This window comes from Symphalangus syndactylus, chromosome 12 (genome assembly GCF_028878055.3).
Source record: "Symphalangus syndactylus isolate Jambi chromosome 12, NHGRI_mSymSyn1-v2.1_pri, whole genome shotgun sequence".
Classification (NCBI taxonomy): Eukaryota; Metazoa; Chordata; class Mammalia; order Primates; family Hylobatidae; genus Symphalangus; species Symphalangus syndactylus.
The window spans coordinates 84,495,210-84,514,379 of NC_072441.2; the positions used below are offsets into that span (position 1 = coordinate 84,495,210).

At 52.9% G+C, this 19,170-nt stretch overlaps 2 protein-coding genes across 3 annotated transcripts in view; one reads left to right on the forward strand and one right to left on the reverse strand.

The window, feature by feature from the left end:
* Window positions 1-1,152: 1,152 nt before the first annotated feature.
* On the reverse strand, window positions 1,153-11,179 carry MEX3A (mex-3 RNA binding family member A). The gene is made up of 2 exons (XM_063624856.1): window positions 10,261-11,179; window positions 1,153-6,398 (listed from the first exon to the last, which is right to left on the reverse strand). The coding sequence occupies exons 1-2, from the start codon at window positions 10,712-10,714 to the stop codon at window positions 5,293-5,295; spliced, it is 1,560 nt and encodes a 519-aa protein (XP_063480926.1). The 5' UTR covers window positions 10,715-11,179; the 3' UTR covers window positions 1,153-5,292.
* Window positions 11,180-11,258: 79 nt separating this feature from the next.
* The window catches only part of LMNA (lamin A/C), a 59,300-nt gene continuing 51,388 nt past the window's right edge, over window positions 11,259-19,170 (forward strand). Inside the window, exons 1-2 of one of the 2 annotated variants that reach the window (XM_063626766.1) lie at window positions 11,259-11,880; window positions 13,076-13,374. The gene's annotated coding sequence lies outside the window, so the exon portion shown is untranslated. The remainder of the gene's footprint in view (window positions 11,881-13,075; window positions 13,375-19,170) is intronic. The other variant, XM_063626764.1, reaches the window with a different exon arrangement.

Genomic DNA, 19,170 nt, shown 5'->3' on the forward strand with positions numbered 1-19,170 from the left:
CCACCACGCCCGGCTAATTTTTTGTATTTTTAGTAGAGACGGGGTTTCACCGTGGTCTTGATCTCCTGACCTCGTGATCCGCCCGCCTCGGCCTCCCAAAGTGCTGGGATTACAAGCGTGAGCCACCGCGCCCGGCTGTTCTTTTTTTTTTTTTTGAGATGGAGTCTCACTCTGTTGCCCAGGCTGGAGTGCAGTGGCGTGATCTCAGCTCACTGCAACTTCCGCCTCCTGGGTTCAAGTGATTCTCCTGCCTCAGCCTCCCGAGTAGCTGGGACTATAGGCAAGTGTTACCATGCCTGGCTAATTTTCTGTATTTTTGGTAGAGACAGGGTCTTGCTATGTTGCCCAGGCTGGTCCTGAACTCCTGGCCTTAAGCGATCCATCCACCTTGGCCTCCCAGAGTTCTGGGATTACAGGCATGAGACACTGCGCCCAGTCACCTTCCCCTGTTCGTCAGGTCAGGGTGGAACAAGGCCTGACTGCACCTCCAAAGAAGAGAAGGGAGTAAATGGAGAGAAAAGGCAGGGGATTAAGAGCTTGGAGACTCAAGCAGAGCTATGGAGAGCTGAGAGGGGAAGCTTAAGGGTGGCAAGGAACTCCGGAGACATCCACTACTCACAGGTGTGTAGGGAGCCCAAAGCTACACTAGAGGAAACCCCAAGCTGCAATCCCCACCCAGATCCTCCCACTCACCCCAAGATGGCACAGACTCACATGCAGAGAACGAAGACAGAGCCTTAAGTAATAGTACTTTTAATAAAATTAAGTTCTTAATAGCACATTTAATACATTAACCCTCCCCCTTCTTGGTTTCTCTGCATTTTGTGCAACATCACTTTGACTTGATTATTCTTGGGTCTGTTTTATTTCCCGCTTTTATTTTGCTTTTGAAATCTTTTTCCTTGGTGGATTTGTATGTGTCTTCACTAGATGCCTCAAATTAAGTCTGACCACAATCCTACTCTACTTTCTACAGTGGAGAGACCATCCTCCCTGCCCCAGGGCTGTCTCCACCCACCCCCCCTTCCCCACCCGCACCCTCGAGTGGGGAAGGGGAAGCCCTCCCCACCCCAGACGCTACCATCCCAAACTAGCGGGGTTTCTAGGACAAAAAGAGCAGGGGGAATCTGTCCCTAGGTGGGGTGAGATGAGTAAATTGGGTAGAGGGAGATGTGTTTGGGGTCTAGGGCCAGGGAGGGGCATGGCAGAGTCATTGGTGTAATGAAGCAGGCTCCTCCTGCCAAAAGGAGAGCCAAGGGGCCCCTCCACCCCCTTGGATAGGAGGGGAAGGCCCAATGATTGCAAGCTGGGGTTGGTAGAAGGCAAGTGCTTTAAAAATTTTGATTTCTCACATGCAGAAGCCAAGCCCCCCAGTTTTGTGTGGAGAGGGCAATGTGTTCCCAGGCCAGGGCACAATATATGACCCCTACCTGAACACATACCGATGGAGGTGAACTGGAGCAGAGGGTTAGGGTTGGGTTCACCCAAAGTCCCTGTGCCTTTCCCCTGCCTCTGTGCCCATGGGGATGCCTTTCTCCCAGGCCTTCAAGGACAGTGTCTCCACTCCACTCCGTGGGAAGTCCTTCTTGGAATCTAACTTTTATGAGACAAGAAAGCACTTTGCAAGTAGGTGAAGAACCAGTCAGCTTTAAAGAACAATTACTGAGATTGTTACCGCTACTGCTGCCGTGGAGGTCAAAGCTAAGTGGAAAGCTGGATGGGAATAGGGGTAGGGGACTGATTCCCTCAGTGCTCTTGAAGCTCTGAAGGTGAGAAGCGTGTGTGCATGTGTGTCTGTTTGTGGAATGACTTCCCAGGCTCTTAAATCAATCTGTAGAGAAGTGGACCGAGGTCACACTTCAAAAGGACTTCCTCAGTTAGGCCTGGGGGAAGCAGGCATGGGAGGGTTTGAGCTGGGAGCCCCAAGAGAGGACATACCACATTGGAGAATGGGCTGCCCAGGTACTAGGGGTGCAGGTGAATGTGCTTGGCCTCCTCTGCTGCCCCCAGCCCAGCCCCTGTCTTATTGAGATGATCAGTGTGCATCCTTTCCAAGACCCTGGGAAATGAACCCCTCATTTGTTTGTCCTACAATTTAAAAATCCAAGGATTCTCAGAATCAACCCCAGCAGACTGGAAGCTCCCAATCTTAAACTAGCAACCTGCTCCAACCCTGATATCTGAAGATGGGGCAACTCAGGGTGGACTCAGCCACTTCCCTCCTCTATGTATCTTTTCCTTACGACTTTTATACATTCTACTGGACCCAGGGGCCCTCAATGCTACTAAACTTTAAGCTATCTTAATATTGTCTACTAAGTAACTAGTAATTGTTTCTTTCTCTCTCTAGGATTATATGAAATAAATTTGAATTATTATTATTAATAATTATTATTTTGTAGTATTCTTTTCTTTTAAACCCCTCGGTTTCTCTTTTTCTTCTCTTTCTCTCGTTTTTGGTTAAAAAAAAAAATCTAGATCTCTTAAATCTCACACATCTCTGAGGGTTCCTATAGGCCTGCTAGGCCTTAATTCTGGATTCCCCCTCCTCACTTGCCCCTGGGACAGGGCAGGGGAAAGTGGTGGGGGACACCCCAGGATCCTCAGTCCTTAGTCCTACAGCTTCTTCCTTTCTTGTTAATCCCTTTCTTTGTTTGGCTCTGCCGGCTCCCCTGAGGGGGAGGGGGAGAGGGGAGGAGGAGTCCATGGAGTGAAATCCAATCTACTGGAAGGGTCCCAGGAGGGACCGGGTTCCCCCAGCTCCTCTCTCCACCATTCACCCCCGGGATGCTCCCCCAAGAAAAGCAAATGACATTCCTCCCCAAAAAAAAAAGTGGGGGAAAAAAGCAACGTAAACCCAAACATATATTAAAAACACTTTTTTTTAAGATTTAACTCTGAATACAAATGTATTTTTTTCTTCTTCTCTCCCTACATATATTCTAAACCTTCTAAAGTTTTTTTATTTTTTTAAGGATCACTTTATCATAAAATAAAATATCCTTTTCATATAATAAATTACCTAATAAAAAGTCTTTTTTTCATATTAGCCCAGGTTCTTTGCTACATTTATATGGTAATAAACGCCTTTATTAAAATAGAATATTAAATTATAAAGAACTGCTTTTTTTTTTTTTTTTTTGCTATTTTTGTTTTCTCTCCTCTGTGTTGGTCGCCTGTCTTGCTCCCTCTCATGCTCTCTTTCTCTCCTCTATTTTGTCTCTCACTATGTGTGTTTTGTGTTTGTTTCTAGGTTTGGCTCAATTGGTAAGGGTGGGATTGAATTTGCTGAGCCCCCTAGTGTAACAGTCTTCTGCCTTTGTGGGTAAAGAGTGGAGCGGGGGAGGGGGATTGACAGACAGACATCCCTTCTTCCCACCCCCCTCCCCACCTGCCCCCGGCAACCGAGGGTGCCCATTTGGTTTGGTTTCTATTGTACAGACATCTCAGGATGGCTCACATAGGCGGGAAGGAGGGAAGTCGTCACAGGGCAGTTTTCTTGGCTGTGACCTCCTTCCCCTCCCCTCCCTGGCTGGTGTTCTGGAGGGGAAGGCTGTGGAGAGGTGTTAATTCTCGACAGGAGGAAGGAGAGGAGGAAATCCCCTCTGCACCTCCACCTGCTCCATCCAGGAAGAATGGGACTCTGGAGCTTTAAGTGCTCCGGTGATCACTCAGAACAGTCCCACCCCACTATTTACAAGGATCTCCTGGGACTCCCATCCCTCCATCCTCTCTTGGCCCGGCCAGCGGAACCAGGAGGGTGGAGAGCTGGTGGCAGCCCCAAATGAGCAGGAGGGAAGCAGCAAAGGGGGTGCAAGGCCTGTAACAATATGTGATTCTCAGAATAGGCCCTGCTGCCCGCCCCCCCGCAGTCCTGCTTTGCCCCAGGCTGACCCCTCTTTGAGACCTGGCTTCTCCTCAACCACATCGGGTGGGACACAGACTCCATGATTTGCATGGAGGATTCAAGCTAATAAGCATTCAAGCTAATAAGGATTCAATAAAGGTTCAGGTCAGGTTGAGAGGGGTGCAGGGAGTCGGGCACTGCATGGGAGGAGCAGCTCTTCCCTCCACCAGTCTCTCCTGCTGCCTCACGCCCTTTCCTGCTCCTTTAAATAGCAGACACACTACTCTGGCGCCCCCACTTCCACAACCAGAAAATCCAGCCCAAGAACTACTCCCTAAATATAATGCCCATAGTGATGAAGGTGGGGGTTTGACCCTTTACCCCAGTATTAGTCCCCTCCTCACATTTTCACTGAGAATGGGGATACATTCCAACAAGAATTTGAGATGTTTCTTTGGAGGAGCAGGGGAGAGGGCCTCCAGATGCCTGAAGAGGAATAGAGGGACCATCCAAATATTTCTCCCCCTACTTCTCCCCAGGAGGATGGTGTCCCCAAAGCTGGGCTGGTAGGGGCAGGGGCAGGGGGAAGGGAAGAAAGACAAAGACAAGGAACAAGACAGAGCTGGGAGTGACAGCCACCAAAAGAAAGCAAAGCAAAGAGCTGAAGGGAAAGGAAAGAGTTGAGGAAAGGGGAGATCCCAAAGGAAGGGAAGATGGGCGGAGAGAGTGAAGGGAAACATTGGGGGGCGGGGGCAGAGAGGAGCACTCCTCTCCAGATTCCTCTAGCCCAGCTTTGTGGGGACAGATGGCTTCTGAGCCTTTCAGCCATAGAAACGATTGACATGCTTCTCTCCCCCAACCCCTAGAAGATCTATGCAACTTCTGATAGGACTCCAACTCCCTTATACTGCTGGAAACTGGTGACAGTTTCCCAAACAGGATATGGGGGTGGGGTGGGGGGTAAAGGGTCATGTTAGGAGGTCGGAGGTCAGGACCAGAGGGCTTAGGGATTGCAAAGAGCACCTCTAGATACAGGTGGTAATTCTCCCTCTCCCTTTTACCCACCCCCTCCTCGGAAGAAGGGGTGGAGTGACACACAGCTGGGGAGGTGGGCAGAGGGTGTCAGAATGCCTTAGCGGCCACCTCTGGCAAAACAAAAGTTTCTCTTAGCTGCTTCCAGATTTAAGGGTGTGTTGAGGTATCAGAGTTGTAACTCTAGTAAAATTTTCAGTCTGGCCCCCTCCCAGTCTTTCCAGGACAGGGTGACCAGAGGCTCTGAAAGTGGCGCACCCTCCAGCCACCACTGCCTCCCTCCCCCCTTCCCCAGCGAGCGAGTATCTCTAAGCACCTTGCCCCTCAAATCACCGCTTTCCAAAAGGCCTTAGTGGAAAACAGGTCCAGGGTGGGCCCAGTGGAGTGGGCCCCGGAGGCATGGGGCATGGGGCTTAGGAGAATATTCGGATGGCTTGCGTGGCTGTGATGTGGCAGACGGGACACTCTGGGTCCGTCCTCTCGCAGATGCGTACTGCACACTCCATGCAGAACAGGTTGTGTCCGCAGGGCACAAGGGCGGCAGTCACTTCGCTCTCAAAGCAGACCATGCAATCCCGCCCGCCGCCGGGGCTCCGCAGGCCGCCCCCACCAAGTTTAGAGAAGCCCTGGAGCGGCTCTCCCGGAGGGCGCCTCGGGAGTCCGGCCAGCTCGGGTCCCGCGGAAGTGGCAGGAGAGCGGTGTGCGCCCGGAGGCCCAGCGCGGGCCTTGGCGGAAGAAGAGGAGGAGGAGGAGGCCGAGAAGAGCACGGAGGTGGGAGTGGCGTTCTCCTGGCCCGCCCACAGCGGGGGGCTAGTCTCGGCCACGCCGTAGTACACATCCTGCTTGCCCACGCCATAGCCCGGAAAGAGGTACCCGCCGTAGCCAAAGTCCCCGCCCTGCTCACCCAGCCGTGGGGCCTCAAAGCCAGAGTCCACTCCGCACTCGCCGATGCAGCCCAGGCTGTTCTGCCTGAAGGTGGAGAGGGGCTTGCAGCCGGGCGGGTGCACCCGCCAGGCGTCGGAGTAGCGGCTATCGAGTGCTGCGTCGGGGCTCCCCGCCAGGAAGTCGTTTTCATTGTTGTACTCGAGGATCTTGCCAGTGCGCACCGCGATGTGTGTCTCGATCTCCTCGCGCGCACGCTCCACGTTGCCTGGGGCACCCGTGATCTCGAACACGGGGTCGCGGTCACGGCTTGGTGTGATAATGTATGTGTTGGTTTGCTGCTGTATGCGTTTGATGGTTGCCCCTTTGGGGCCCACCACCAGCCCCACCACGCGGTAGGGCACCCGCACACGGATGGTCACCTGGCCGGGCAGAGCAGGAGCCACACCAAAGGCGGCGCCTGACTTGTTGCGGGAGGCACGGATCATGGAGAAATGCTCTGCTGCTGAGATGATTTCCCGCCGGGCTGTGGCCACGTCCTCCCGTCGCCCTGTCACCATGAACACTGGCTCCTCGCCCCTCACCGGTGTCTTGATGTAGGTGTTGGTCTTGGCCCTCAAGGCCTTAATCTTGCAGCCTGGGATAGGGCGGGGAAGGAGAGAGACAAAGAAACGCACACAGCAAGGTTTGTGCTGGGACCAATAAATTCCTGACCCTCATCCAAATACCTAGCCTCCCAGGAACACTTCAGTCTACCCTTTGAAATGCCCACTGCTGCACACACAATCCACCCTGACTTGAAGAACCCATTTATCAGATCTCAGATGTACCTACTGTCTCTCTCAGCCACAGATTTCAAAATGTACTAACTTTCCCTGAGTTCCATTCCGGGCCCTCCAAATTCATTCACTCCTCAAAACCCCCAAATAATCACTGACACTCCCATACAAGCTGGTAACTCAAATCCATTCACAAACTACACTCCTTTCCCCCAACATTTGCTCTTCCTTCAATTTCTCTACTGATTCCTGGCTACTCACAAACTTCCAAATCACTTAATCACCCCCCACATCTGTCACTGACCCTGATCTTTCCACAGAACCCCATTGTGCTTAGTAACCTCACAATCTACTCATCTGACCCTTGATCATTAAAAGTGTCCTCCAAACTACCCAGGGACCACTGAAGTCTATCTGCTCTATGACCACCCACATGCCTTCCACTCAGTAGTTTCTCTCAGTGGGCCTCAAATTCATAGCGAGTTTGCAGCAACGAGTAGAGTGTGGGGGACTGGGAAGGGTCTGACAATCATAATTCCAAGGAGGAAAGGAGGAGTATGGAGTTAAAGAAACTTCTGCTTGAGGGAACAGTGCCCAACCCCGTGTCACTCTTGTCCCCCTGTCCCCTGGGGGCAAGACAGCTGAGGTGGGCTGGGGCTGAGTATGGTGAGGGAGAGGTATTTTGGACCCACACTTCTGCTTTGAAGTAGAAGTGAGTTAAAGCTGGGAGGTTAGGGAAAGGTAGGAAGAGAAAGAAGAAAAATGAGACAAAGAGAGACAAAGAGGGAGAAGCCTAGAGAGAAAAGTAAGGGCTACTCTGTTTCTAAAAGCTGCTGACCTGGGGGTCTGGACAAGTCCCTCTCCTCCTTACCCACCTTCCTCTTCCCCGCTCCTAGCTTCACACAGAGCTTCCAAGACTCATACCCTTTTGGGAAGCACACATCACGTGTGTGAGTTCACACACATGTACCTAAGAAGTGTGCCTTTATCTAAATAATACTTATGAGGCCAATCTAATGTACACTTTTATACACCTTTTTGACACACACATCAAGTCCCTGTGTTTCGGCCTTTCATACATCCCACTGTCCATCCCCATCCTCCCCAGCACACAAACAGCACATTCCTATACACACCCACACCCATGACTTTCACTCCCATTCACATGATCTCTGAGCACAACTCACTACTCCCCTTCTCTCTCCAACCGAAACCAAGTGGTCCTACTTTTCTGCCTCTGCTCCAACCCTCCAACCTGAGACCTGAGGTGAGCTCATTTTTTCCTCCTTCCTCCACTCCAGATGGCTGCTTCTTCAACGCTGGTAGATTAGGGGGTGAGGGGAAGAGAGTAGGTTGGGGGCCCCTCCCTCACTTTTTTTGTTTGTTTTTTTTTGAGATGGAGTCTTGCTCTGTCACCCAGGCTGGAGTGCAGTGGCATGATCTCGGCTCACTGCAACCTCTGCCTCCTGGGTTCAAGCAATTCTCCTGCCTCAGCCTTCTGAGTAGCTGGGATTACAGGCACCTGCCACCACGCCCGGCTAACTTTTTGTGTTTTTAGTAGAGATGGGGGTTTCACCATGTTGGCCAGGCTGGTCTTGAACTCCTAACCTCAGGTGATCCACCCGCCTCAGCCTCCCAAAGTGCTGGGATTACAGGTGTGAGCCACCACACCCTACCCCCTCCCCTCACTTTTAAAAGACCTTAAGAAGGAGAATTTGCTTGTTCCCTCTTGTCTTCAGACCTCTTGGCATTTACGAAGTCCTACCTGTTGTCCAGCCCACATCCTTGCTGCTTTAATGTCCGTAAATGATTGTTCTATTTTCGAGGTATAGAGGGTCGCAAAACAGTGAATTCCCTTCTCCTACCATTTCTACTCACATATCGTTTGATGGGCACCTGGGTTCTGGCTCTAAGTTTTGGGTCCAAAAACTTAAATGAGAGCTAGGTATCTTTAGCGGTTGGGGTTGGGGTGAGGAGGACAGGCCAAGGCATTGAGTAAGAAGAAACGCTAGAGGCCTGTAGGTGCAAAACTGGTGGTGGGCCTCTTCCTGGGTTCTGCAACCCCAAAGAAGCGTCTCTTGAAGGGAAGACCCACTGGGCTTCACCTTCCTAGAGGTCAAACAGAGGAGCACTAACACTGCAGCAGGAGGAGGGAGGTTAGACAACAGGGAGGACTTCCATATATACTTAACTGAGGGGCAGGCTTATCTTTTGTGAATAAAAAATCCCCCTACTTTTATGAGGGACAAGCCCATCTGATGCGGAGGCAGAAGAGGAAAGAATGACTCCATTAAATTCCGGGGCCTCCCAAGACCACCCCCACACCCAAGAAAAGATAGCAATGTCCGTCCCCACCCAATTCCAGGGCTTTGGATCCCCAGTTTCTGACAAGAGGAAATCCAACTTTCTAAATCAGAAATTTCAAGAGATGGAGTGCCCCAGGGGGATGAGGGCTGTGCAGGGGAGTGGCATCTTCCCCTCCTCCATTCTGGATCTCTCCGTGAAATCCCCCTAACCCCCAGCACTCCCAGTGGATGAGGTGGGATGTGGAGTAGGGGCCCCCCTGGCCCGCCTCCCCTTTTCCTCCGCCAGAAGCCGGCCTCCTCCTGCACTCCCAGCCGGAATGCAGCTCCTCTATTGTTCCCCACTGTGGGACAGCTCCTCCCCCATTCCTCCCCCACCCCACACCTCCCCAGCCCAGCCTCTTTGCAATTTCCAAATCCTGCCCCCCCCACTCTCCTTTGAGAAACCAGGAGAGGGAAGGGTCCCCAAGATCCCGTCTGCTCAATTTGGACCTTCACCAACACCCCCACCCACCCACCCAGGGATGCTGGAGCAGCAGAGGGTGTGGTACCAGACATACTACGCTGGATTAATTCTGCACCCCCTCACAACACACCCAGACACACGCCCTCCACCAAATTTCCAGGTGAAGGTTTCTTACCCCCCAGCATTCCCCCTCCTACCCTGTCCTACTCTTTCACTACCAGAGAACCCTCTCTAGGCCTCTGGCCCAAGGCCGTGGCCAGCCCAGAACAAAAGCCAGAGAGGGAAGAGGAGAGGTCCAAGCCAGGACGTAGCACTTCCTTGGAGACACCCCTTCCAAAACCCCAGAGACAGTCCAACTTTGGGGTGTGGGTGACCACAGGACCCCCTCCTCTCAGCAGCCCCCCTCACCGCCTCTTCCCCAGGCTGGGACCCTCCCCTGGGCCACACCCCCTTCCATTCCTACACTCAGCCCAACAAAGAGACAGATACTCAGTCTGGCTTCGAGGGCCAGGTCTCCCCCAAAGTCTGTAACTCCAGGCGGCTGGGGGCCCCAGGGATGCCCCCTCCCCAACCTAGGAGCAGATACCAGAGTACGGGCTTCTGAGTAACTCTTTGCACATTCCGTCAGTTTTTCTGGTTAGGAGTGGACACCCCCTCAGGACAGCCTCCCTGGATTGGGAGACCGATCCCCTCCCCTTTCCCTCTTCCAGTGCGAGGATATTTCTTTGTCTAAGGGCAGAGTCCTGGGGGAGGAAGGATCTGGAGAACCGTCCCGACTACGGGTAACAGGGAACTTTGTGGCACTTGGAAATCAGGGTAGGGGGCGGGTCCCCCTTTGTGGGGAAGGGACAGAGCCGGAGGCGGGCAAGAAGGGAAGAAATGAACTTTCCGCGCTAGGGACGAGGGTGCCCCCACCACAGTCCCTCTCAGTGGTCCCGGCGCCCCGCTTACCTTGCCTGCCCACGATCTCGGCCACGTGCTCGGAGGTGGGCACGGGAACACACTCCGTGGTGTTGCTGCTGCCCTTCAGGCGCAGCTCGGCCTCTTTGTAGAGAGCGCAGAGCTTGGCGTCGCTCGCCCCTTTGGGGGCGGTGGGGGGCTGGGGCGTCTGCGCCGCGGGGGCCGCCGTCGGGGCGGCCGGGGGCGCCGCGGGCGGCGGCGGCGGGGCCGGCTGCGGGGGGGCGGCCGGCTGCGCGGGGGCGCCGCCCCCCCCACCTCCCCCGTCCTCGCCCGCCGTGGGGGCGGGGGGCTCCCCCAAACCCAGGAGGCAGAGTTGATCGAGAGCCAGCTGAAGGGCGCGCTCGTCTTCCAACAGCCCTCGGTCCTTAGCGCTTCCCCCGAAACATCCTAGTTCTCCAAAGCCCCCATTTCTTTCCATTATTCCAGATACCACTAGACTAGGCATGGCGAAACAAAAGCTGGGGGAGAGAGAGAGGGAGAGAGAGAGAGAGGTGGTGGAAGGGAAAAGAGGAGAGAGGAGGGGAGGGGAGAGGAGAGGAGGGGGTGTGTGGGGAGGGGGGAACAAAGAACTGGGGAGGGGGGAAGAAAGCGAGATAGAAAGATAGACCCTCCCCCTAAGCCCCCCTCCCCAAACACCCTGTAACCCGACTCCCCTCGCCCCAGCCCCCGGGGTGGGGGTGGGGGGAAAGAGAAGCAAAACCAAGAAAGCAGATCTCCTCTCCTCTCCGGGGGTGACGGGGGGCGGGGGGCTGCAGGATCTCTGCCTCCACCCCTCCCGCCTCGGACCTGGGAGTCTCTAGCCCCCGCCGTCCAGGCGCCCCCGTTAGGCTCCCGCACCGCGCCCCAGTCCGGGAGCGGCGCTCAGTGGCCCCCAATAGAGCCCACCCCTTCCAGCGCTCAAACTCTTTTGTTTTAAATGAACTGGATGGAGCAGCATGGAACTGACGGGAGGGGGGCGCGCCGGGGGCGCCCGGGGCATGCCGGGAGTTGTAGTTTCCCGCCCTTGGGGGCGCGGGGACAAATTCCTTGACCCGAGGAGGATAGAGATGTGCCCTTCGGTCTTTCTTCGCAGCTCTGGGGCAAGCTAGGGGTGGGATGGAAGTCGAGGTCCCTAATTTTGTAAGGGGAGGGTGCGGGGAGAAGAGGTAGTATGCGGAAACGGAGCGGGTTTGAAGCTGGCTAACGCCGCGCGCCCCCTCCCAGGACCCGCTCCTTCCCCGCGCCGGCCGGTCCTGGGGACCCGCTTTTTTATGGAAATGAGGGGGGGCTGGGGGCGGGGAGCCGTCCCCGCTCGCTCGCTGCGGCTTTCTCTCTGGCTCCCCTCTCCCCCTCCCTGCCGCGCTCCCTCTCCGCTTCCCCCTCCTGCTCTCCCAGAGTAGATCCCGGAGCCCGGCAGCGGGGAGAGGTTCTCGGCAGAGAAGACAAAGCCCGCAGCAGCGATGGGGGGAGAGCTGGGCTCTGCGCGTTGTGGGGGCCAGGAAAGGGTGCCAGGCTGGGGCTGGAACCCCCTGGCAAAGGATGGGGTCCCCTCATCTCTAAACAGCAAGCCATCTCCCCTCGCCCGTCCCCCGCCCCCCCAGTCTCGGAGATCTCAGAGGCACCGACTGGGAGGTGAGTTAGTTCACGTCCTTCTGCTCGGTGGAGGGGGTCGGGAGGGCGGTGGAGTGATGAGGTGCGGAGGTTGAGGGAGTGCAGGGACAGAAATGGGGGTCGGACGGAGAGTGGGGAGGCAGGAAAAGTCTTAAAGGCCTGGGGTGACTTAACCGTTTGGGGTGAGGGCCTTGAGCTTTGGGTATGACAGAAGGAGGGAGGAGAGACCGGGATGGACTGGGAACCCAGGCTTCCTTCAGGTCTGGGCTGTGAATACACTTGGGGTGATCTGTTCTTTAGCACTCATCGTGATTTCCACTCTGTTTCCTCCACCCCTCTGCCATTGAAAACCTATTCAGGGCCGGGCGCGGTGGCTCACGCCCGTAATCCCAGCACTTTGGGAGGCCGAGGCGGGTGGATCACCAGAGGTCAGGAGTTCGAGACTAGCCTGACCAACAAGGTGAAACCTCGTCTCTACTAAAAATACAAAAATTAGCCGAGCATGGTGGCAGGCGCCTGTAGTCCTGGCTACTCAGGAGGCTGAGACAGGAGAATTGCTTGAACCTGGGAGGCGGAAGTTGCAGTGAGTCTAGATCGCAGAGTGAGACTCCGTCCCCCCCCCACAAAAAACAAAAACAAAAGCAAAACAAACAAACAAAAAAAAACATTCAGTCCCGGTTGACTCCGGAAATCCGGTGAGAATGAAAATACGTTTTTAAGGCTTGGAGAATTAGGCACTTTTAGAGTTTCAGGAAGGTGGAGTGTAATGCAATTTTTTCTTCTCCCTTTACCCCATATTTTCTGCATTTATTTTATATCACTCTTTTTATGTCTGGATCTTTCCCAAGGGAAGAAGGGATGGTACTGCAGCTTGAGGGCTTGAGGTCAGACTTGAAGAAGAACTTCCATAAAGAGTTTTATAATAGTGGGTGGGTGAGCCACAGTGGTAAGGTGTCCTTTTCTAGAGTGACTTGAAAAACAAAAACCTGAACTAGTTTGTAAGATAAAGTCCTGCTGAGAGGCAAGGAAACAGATGAATTGACTTCACAGACTTAGCAGTGTCGGGCCTTGAGGGCTGAGCTGTTTAGCCCAGTTCCCTAAACTGTTTCTTGGAAAGAGTGAATTTGCACACTAATGGGAGCGCTGGAACCTGAGCTGAGGATCTCAGAAGGTAGGGGGGCAGTTGGCACACTGAGGGCTTTTTTTCCTTTGCTAGGCAGAAGATCCAGGGAAGGAGAACCTTGACTGAGGAACCCGGGAGGGTCCTGGAGTTGGGGAAGTTTGCCCCCTGGACTGGGGATTTAACATAAGATCAACAGTAAACTTTATTGTGGGATCTGATGCTACTGCCACCAAGCAAGAGTGAAAGAGGAAGAACTGGAGAGACAGGGCCCTGGAGAGTGGGCTGTTTCTGCCTCTTGTCCCCTCCGTCTGCCCCAGGAACCTGGATTGCAGAGACTGTGGTACTGGGGACCATGGGGTCTCTTTGGGAGAAAGTTTTGCTTTGTGGACCAGGTGACTATCTTTCACATTAATAGAAATAGCAAACAGTTGCATAGGACTTATTGTGTGCTAGGCATTTTTGTGGGGCCACCAGCTGGGCTGAGCCTTCCTGTCCCCACTGAAATGAGATTCCCCCCAGACTCCCACCTTGAACTTGCCCTGCCTCTGATTTCCTCCCCACTAAGCTAATTAAAGCAAGAGGTTAATGACCAAAGAAGCCTTGGGGATTTGGCCAGGGAGGAAAACAAAGGGCAGAAACAAGTGTGTGTGAGTGGGGAGGGGGCCACCTGCTGAATGGGGAAGGGGCTGGCTGAAAGGTGGGGTGGGTGAGGCAGGGTCCCTACTGGACCCACTTCGTCCCTGACCCACCAACAAGAATGAATCAGCCCTCTGGGTAAGTTAATGTCCACCCTCAGGGTCCCATTGGGACTCCAGACAAATTTCCTTCACAGCAGATGTGAGCCTGGCACCTGGAGGGCAAAGGATATGTGTGTGAATGCAGTTAGAGCTGGATTCTCAGAGTGTTTTTTACAAATCCTTCGCTCTCTCCCGGAGGCTGGTGGCCTCCTTTGTTCAGGAGACCCCTTCCCTCAACTGAGAAGGTAGATTTCTGTCTACAGGCTCTCCTTTTCCCTGCTTGCCTAATCCAGAATTATGGCAATGAGAGCAGAAGGTCTTACTTAAACAATGCTCCCCACTCTCTGCCTTATGACCAGAAAGGTGTAGAGGTGGCATACTTCTCCCCTTCAGGACTTTGGAGGACAGCACTGTGTCTCTCATCTTCATCATGGTCCCCAACCCTAGCTGCCCAGAACCTAATATGCAGCCCTGCCCAGAGCAGAGGCTTAATAGGGGTGTGTTGAATGTAACTGCATTTTTAAAACTTCATGGTGTCAGGAGGAAAGAGCAGGTCTCCAGAGATAAACATGCCGCTTATTCTGCCACTTTGGAGAGTCATTTATTGCTGAGCCTCAGTTTTCTTATCTCTCAAATGGAAATAATAAGCCAAGGTCTGGCAGGGCATGGTGGCTCGTTCCTGTAATCCCAGCACTTTGGGAAGCCAAGGTGGGTGAATCACTTGAGGCCACAAGTTCGAGACCAGCATGGGCAACATGGCAAAACCCTGTCTCTACTAAAAATACAAAAATTAGCTGGGCGTGGTGGTGCACACCTGTAATCCCAGCTACTTGGGAGGCTGAGGCATGAGAGTTGCTTGAACCAGGAAGCAGAGGTTGCAGCCAAGATTGTGCCATTGCACTCCAGCCTGGGCAACAGAGGGAGACTCCGTCTCAAAGAATAAAATAAAATAAGCCAAGGTCCTAACACAGTGCCTGGCTATCTTAGGTGTTCAATCAGTTTTAGTTTCCTGGCCCTGGTTGTTCTCCTCTTATGGTTGACTTTAGCCAGATTGTGGTCTTCATGAATTTTCATTCATCCATTCATTCATTCAGCCAGCCACTTCCTATTGAGCTCCTGGGATGTGCCAGGCACTGGAGGAGATTTATTCTGACCCATCATAGGTCACTTGAAGTCACTTCTAGGTCTAGACTTGCTGAAATAAGGTCATTCCAAACAAACAGCAAATGATTCTAAAAATAGTTCCTGTTAAGCCCTGGAATGCAGGTGACCTCTGACTCTCTCTCTCTGTCTCTCTCTCTCTCTTTTCTTTCCTTTTTTTTTTTTTTTTTGAGACGGAGTCTCGCTCTGTCGCGCAGGCTGGAGTGCAGTGGCGCAATCTCGGCTCACTGCAAGCTCCGCCTCCCAGGTTCACGCCATTCTCCTGCCTCAGCCTCTCCGAGTAGCTGGGACTACAGGCGCCCGCCACCACGCCCGGCTAATTTTTTTGTATTTTTAGTAGAGACAGGGTTTCACCACGGTCTTGATCTCCTGACCTCGTGATCCGCCCGCCTCGGCCTCCCAAAGTGCTGGGATTACAAGCGTGAGCCACCGCGCCCGGCCTCTTTTCTGTCTTTCTTACACAAGCCAGGCTTCTGGCCTCATGCCTGGGGAACAAAGGACCCTGTTGAGTTGTTTAGTAGATACACACACACAAGCCAGGCTGCAGGGCAGGAAAGGTGACCCAGTGGAGAGTCCAGGATTCTTGTGGAGGTTGGGGGATGGGAGTGGGGTGGATGATCCAGACTGTGTGCTTGTCTGTGTCTGGAGTTGTATCCCTTCTTCTTCCTTTTTTTTTTCTTTTGAGACAGAGTCTCGCCCTGTTGCCAGGCTGGAGTGCAGTGGCATGATCTTGGCCCACTGCAACCTCCGCCTCCTGGGTTCAAGCTATTCTCCTGCCTCAGCCTCCTGAGTAGCTGGCATTACAGGCATTCACCACCACTCCTGGCTAATTCTTGTACTTTTAGTAGAGACGGGGTTTCACCATCTTCACCAGGCTGGTCTCGAACTCCTGACCTCAGGTGATCCGCCCCCACCTTGGCCTCCCAAAGTACTGGGATTACAGGCGTGAGCCACCGCGCCCGGCCAGGAATTGTATCCCTTCCTTCCTCTGAGCACTTCTGGGCACCTGTTATCACTGTCTGAACACTCAGTACCAAGGGATGGGGGTGCACACCTAACACTTGCCCCTCCTTAGCCCTATTCTCAGAACCCTGAGGGAGGGAGACACAGGAGGCTGCCACCAAGGCTGCCTTACCAAGCAGACTGGCCCTTAGAGAGGTCATCTCCCCCATCTTCATACTTCTCTCAGGATGCCTTCTCTATCTGTCCTAGTTAGCTGAGCCTTCTCTCCCATGTATAATGAGATTTTCCCATTTTCTTTTCTTTTCTTTTTTTTTTTTTTTGTAGGGGGACGGAGTCTTGCTCTGTCACCCAGGCTGGAGTGCAGTGGCGCCATCTCAGCTCACTGCAACCTCCGCCTCCCAGGTTCAAGCAGTTCTCTGCCTCAGCCTCCTGAGTAGCTGGGATTACAGGTGCCTGCCACCATGCCCGGCTAATGTATTTTTAGTAGAGACAGGGTTTCACCATGTTGGCCAGGCTGATCTTGAACTCCTGACCTTGTTGTGATCCACCCACCTCAGCCTCCCAGAGTGCTGGAATTACAGGCGTGAGCCACTGTGCCTGGCTCCCATTTTCTTTTCTTTTCTTTTTTTTTTTTTTTGGAGACAAGGTCTTGCTCTGTCACCCAGACTGGAATGCAGTGGCTTGATCATGGCTCACTGAAGCCTTGATCTCCCACGATAAAGCGATCCTCCCACCTCAGCCTCTCCAATAGCTGAACCACAGGCGCATGCTGCCATACCCAGCCAATTTTTAAATTTTTTGTAGAGGTGAGATCTCGCTATGTTGCCCAGTCTGGTCTTGAACTCTTGGCCTCAGGCAGTCCTCCCACTTCGGCCTCCCGAAGTGCTGTGATTATAGGAATGAGCCACCATGTCCAGCCTTTCTTTCCTTTCTTTTCTTTCTTTCTTTTTTTTTTTTTTTTTTTTTTGAGATGGTGTCTTGCTCGGTCATCAGGCTGGAGTGCAGTGGCACCATCTCAGCTCACTGTAACCTCCCCCTCCTGGGTTCAAGTGATTCTCCTGCCTCAGCCTCCTGAGTAGCTGGGACTACAGGCACGCACCACCACACCCAGCTAATTTTTGTATTTTTAGTAGAGACAGGGTTTTACCATGTTGGCCAGGATGGTCTGTATCTCTTGACCTCGTGATCCGCTCGCGTCGGCCTCCCAAAGTGCTGGGATTACAGGTGTGAGCCACCAGCCCGGCCCCGGCCTTTTTTTCCTTAATAACCCTTTCTTGTGGGAAGTCTGTGTTGCTATCTAACCACCGTCCTTCCTGCTAAGGGTTCAGACAGTTTTCTCTCCTTTGATAGAATGCACTCAACACATTAATTAATTTAATTTAATTTTTTTGTTTTCTTTTTTTTTACCTTATACCAGCAGTCCAAACCTCACTAGCATTAATTAATTTTAATCAATGAGAATATGGAATGAAATTATGTAGGCCACACAAAATAAATGTGAGACTTGATCCCCACCCTCAGTAAGACACAGAAACTGGCCTACATGACCCAGAGAACATGGGTAAGCAGGATTAAATGTAAGGACAAAATGGTCTTTGGGGTAGAGCACGGTGGCTCATAACTATAACCCTAGCACCTTGGGGCCACGGTGAAAGGATTGCTTGAGCTCAGGAGTTTGAGACCAGCTTGGGCAGCAAAGTGAGACCTCATCTAATTTATTTTTATTTTATTTTATATATTTTTTGAGACGGAGTCTCGCTCTGTTGCCCAGGCTGGAGTGCAGTAGCACAGTCTCAGCTCATTGGAGCCTCTGCCTCCTGGATTCAAGCAATTCTCCTGCCTCAGCCTCCCGAGTAGCTGGGATTACAGGCATGTGCCACCACAACTGGCTACTTTTTTTTGTATTTTTAGTAGAGATGGGGTTTCACCGTGTTAGCCAGGATGGTCTCGATCTCCTGACCTCATGATCCGCCTGCCTCAGTCTCCCAAAGTGCTGGGATTATAGGCGTGAGCCACCGCACCCAGCCTATTTTATTTTATTGATTGATTGATTTGTTTGTTTGTTTATTTTGAGGCAGGGTCTTGCTCTGTCGTCCAGGCTATAATACTGCGGCATGATCTTGACTCACTGAAACTTCGAACTCCCAGGCTCAAGTGAGCCTCCCACCTCAGCTTCCTGAGTTGTTTGGTCTACAAGCATGTGCACCCTGCCTGGCTCATTTTTGTATTTTTTGTAGAGATGGGGTTTTGTCATGTTGGCCAGGCTGGTGTCAAACTCCTGAGCTCAAGTGATCCGCCTACTTCAGCCTCTCAAAGTGCTGGGATTGCAGGCATGTACCACCATGCCCAACGCTTATTTATTTATTTATTTATTTATTTTTGAGATGGAGTCTTGCTCTGTTGCCCAGGCTGGAATGCAGTGGTGTGATCTTGGCTCACTGCAACCTCCGAGTCCCGGGTTCAAGCAATTCTCCTGCCTCAGCCTCCTGAGTACCTGGGATTACAGGCGTGTACCCCCATGCCCAGCTAATTTTTGTATTTTTTTTTTTTTTTTTTTTTTTCTTGAGACGGAGTCTCGCTTTGTCACCCAGGCTGGAGTGCAGTGGCCCAATCTCGGCTCACTGCAAGCTCCGCCTCCTGGGTTCACGCCATTCTCCTGCCTCAGCCTCTCCGAGTAGCTGGGACTACAGGCGCCCGCCACCACGCCCGGCTAATTTTTTATATTTTTAGTAGAGATGGGGTTTCACCGTGGTCTCGATCTCCTGACCTCGTGATTCGCCCGCCTCGGCCTCCCAAAGTGCTGGGATTACAAGCGTGAGCCACCGCGCCCGGCCTTAATTTTTGTATTTTTAGTAGAGACGGAGTTTTACCATGTTGATCAGGCTGGTCTCGAACTCCTGACTTCATGATCCGCCCACGTTGGCCTCCATTGCACTCCAGCCTGGGCAGCAAGAGCCAAACTCCATCTAAAAAAAAAAAAAAAGAAAGAAAGAGAAAAAGGTCTTTGGGACTCAGAGGACTGCAGAGATTGGGGAAGAGAGGTCACTATGAGTCCTTCTGTTGTTGTGTATCTGATCTCCAAGGGCTTTGCAGGCTCAGCCTAGGTTTGGAGCTGGACAAACGTCTCTATTCCTCCCCTGGGACTACCCTGGCACTACCTCTGCCAGGTCCCCTGCACTGTCTGATTTTCCCAGGGAGAGCAGCTCAGAGGGGCTGGGGCGGTCTGGGCCCCTTAGGACAGCTGGTTGATGAGGCCCCTCTGGGACTCAGGGCTGGACCCAGGCGTCCAGGAGGCGGGTGCTGTGACAGTTGGTCCCCAGATTCCAC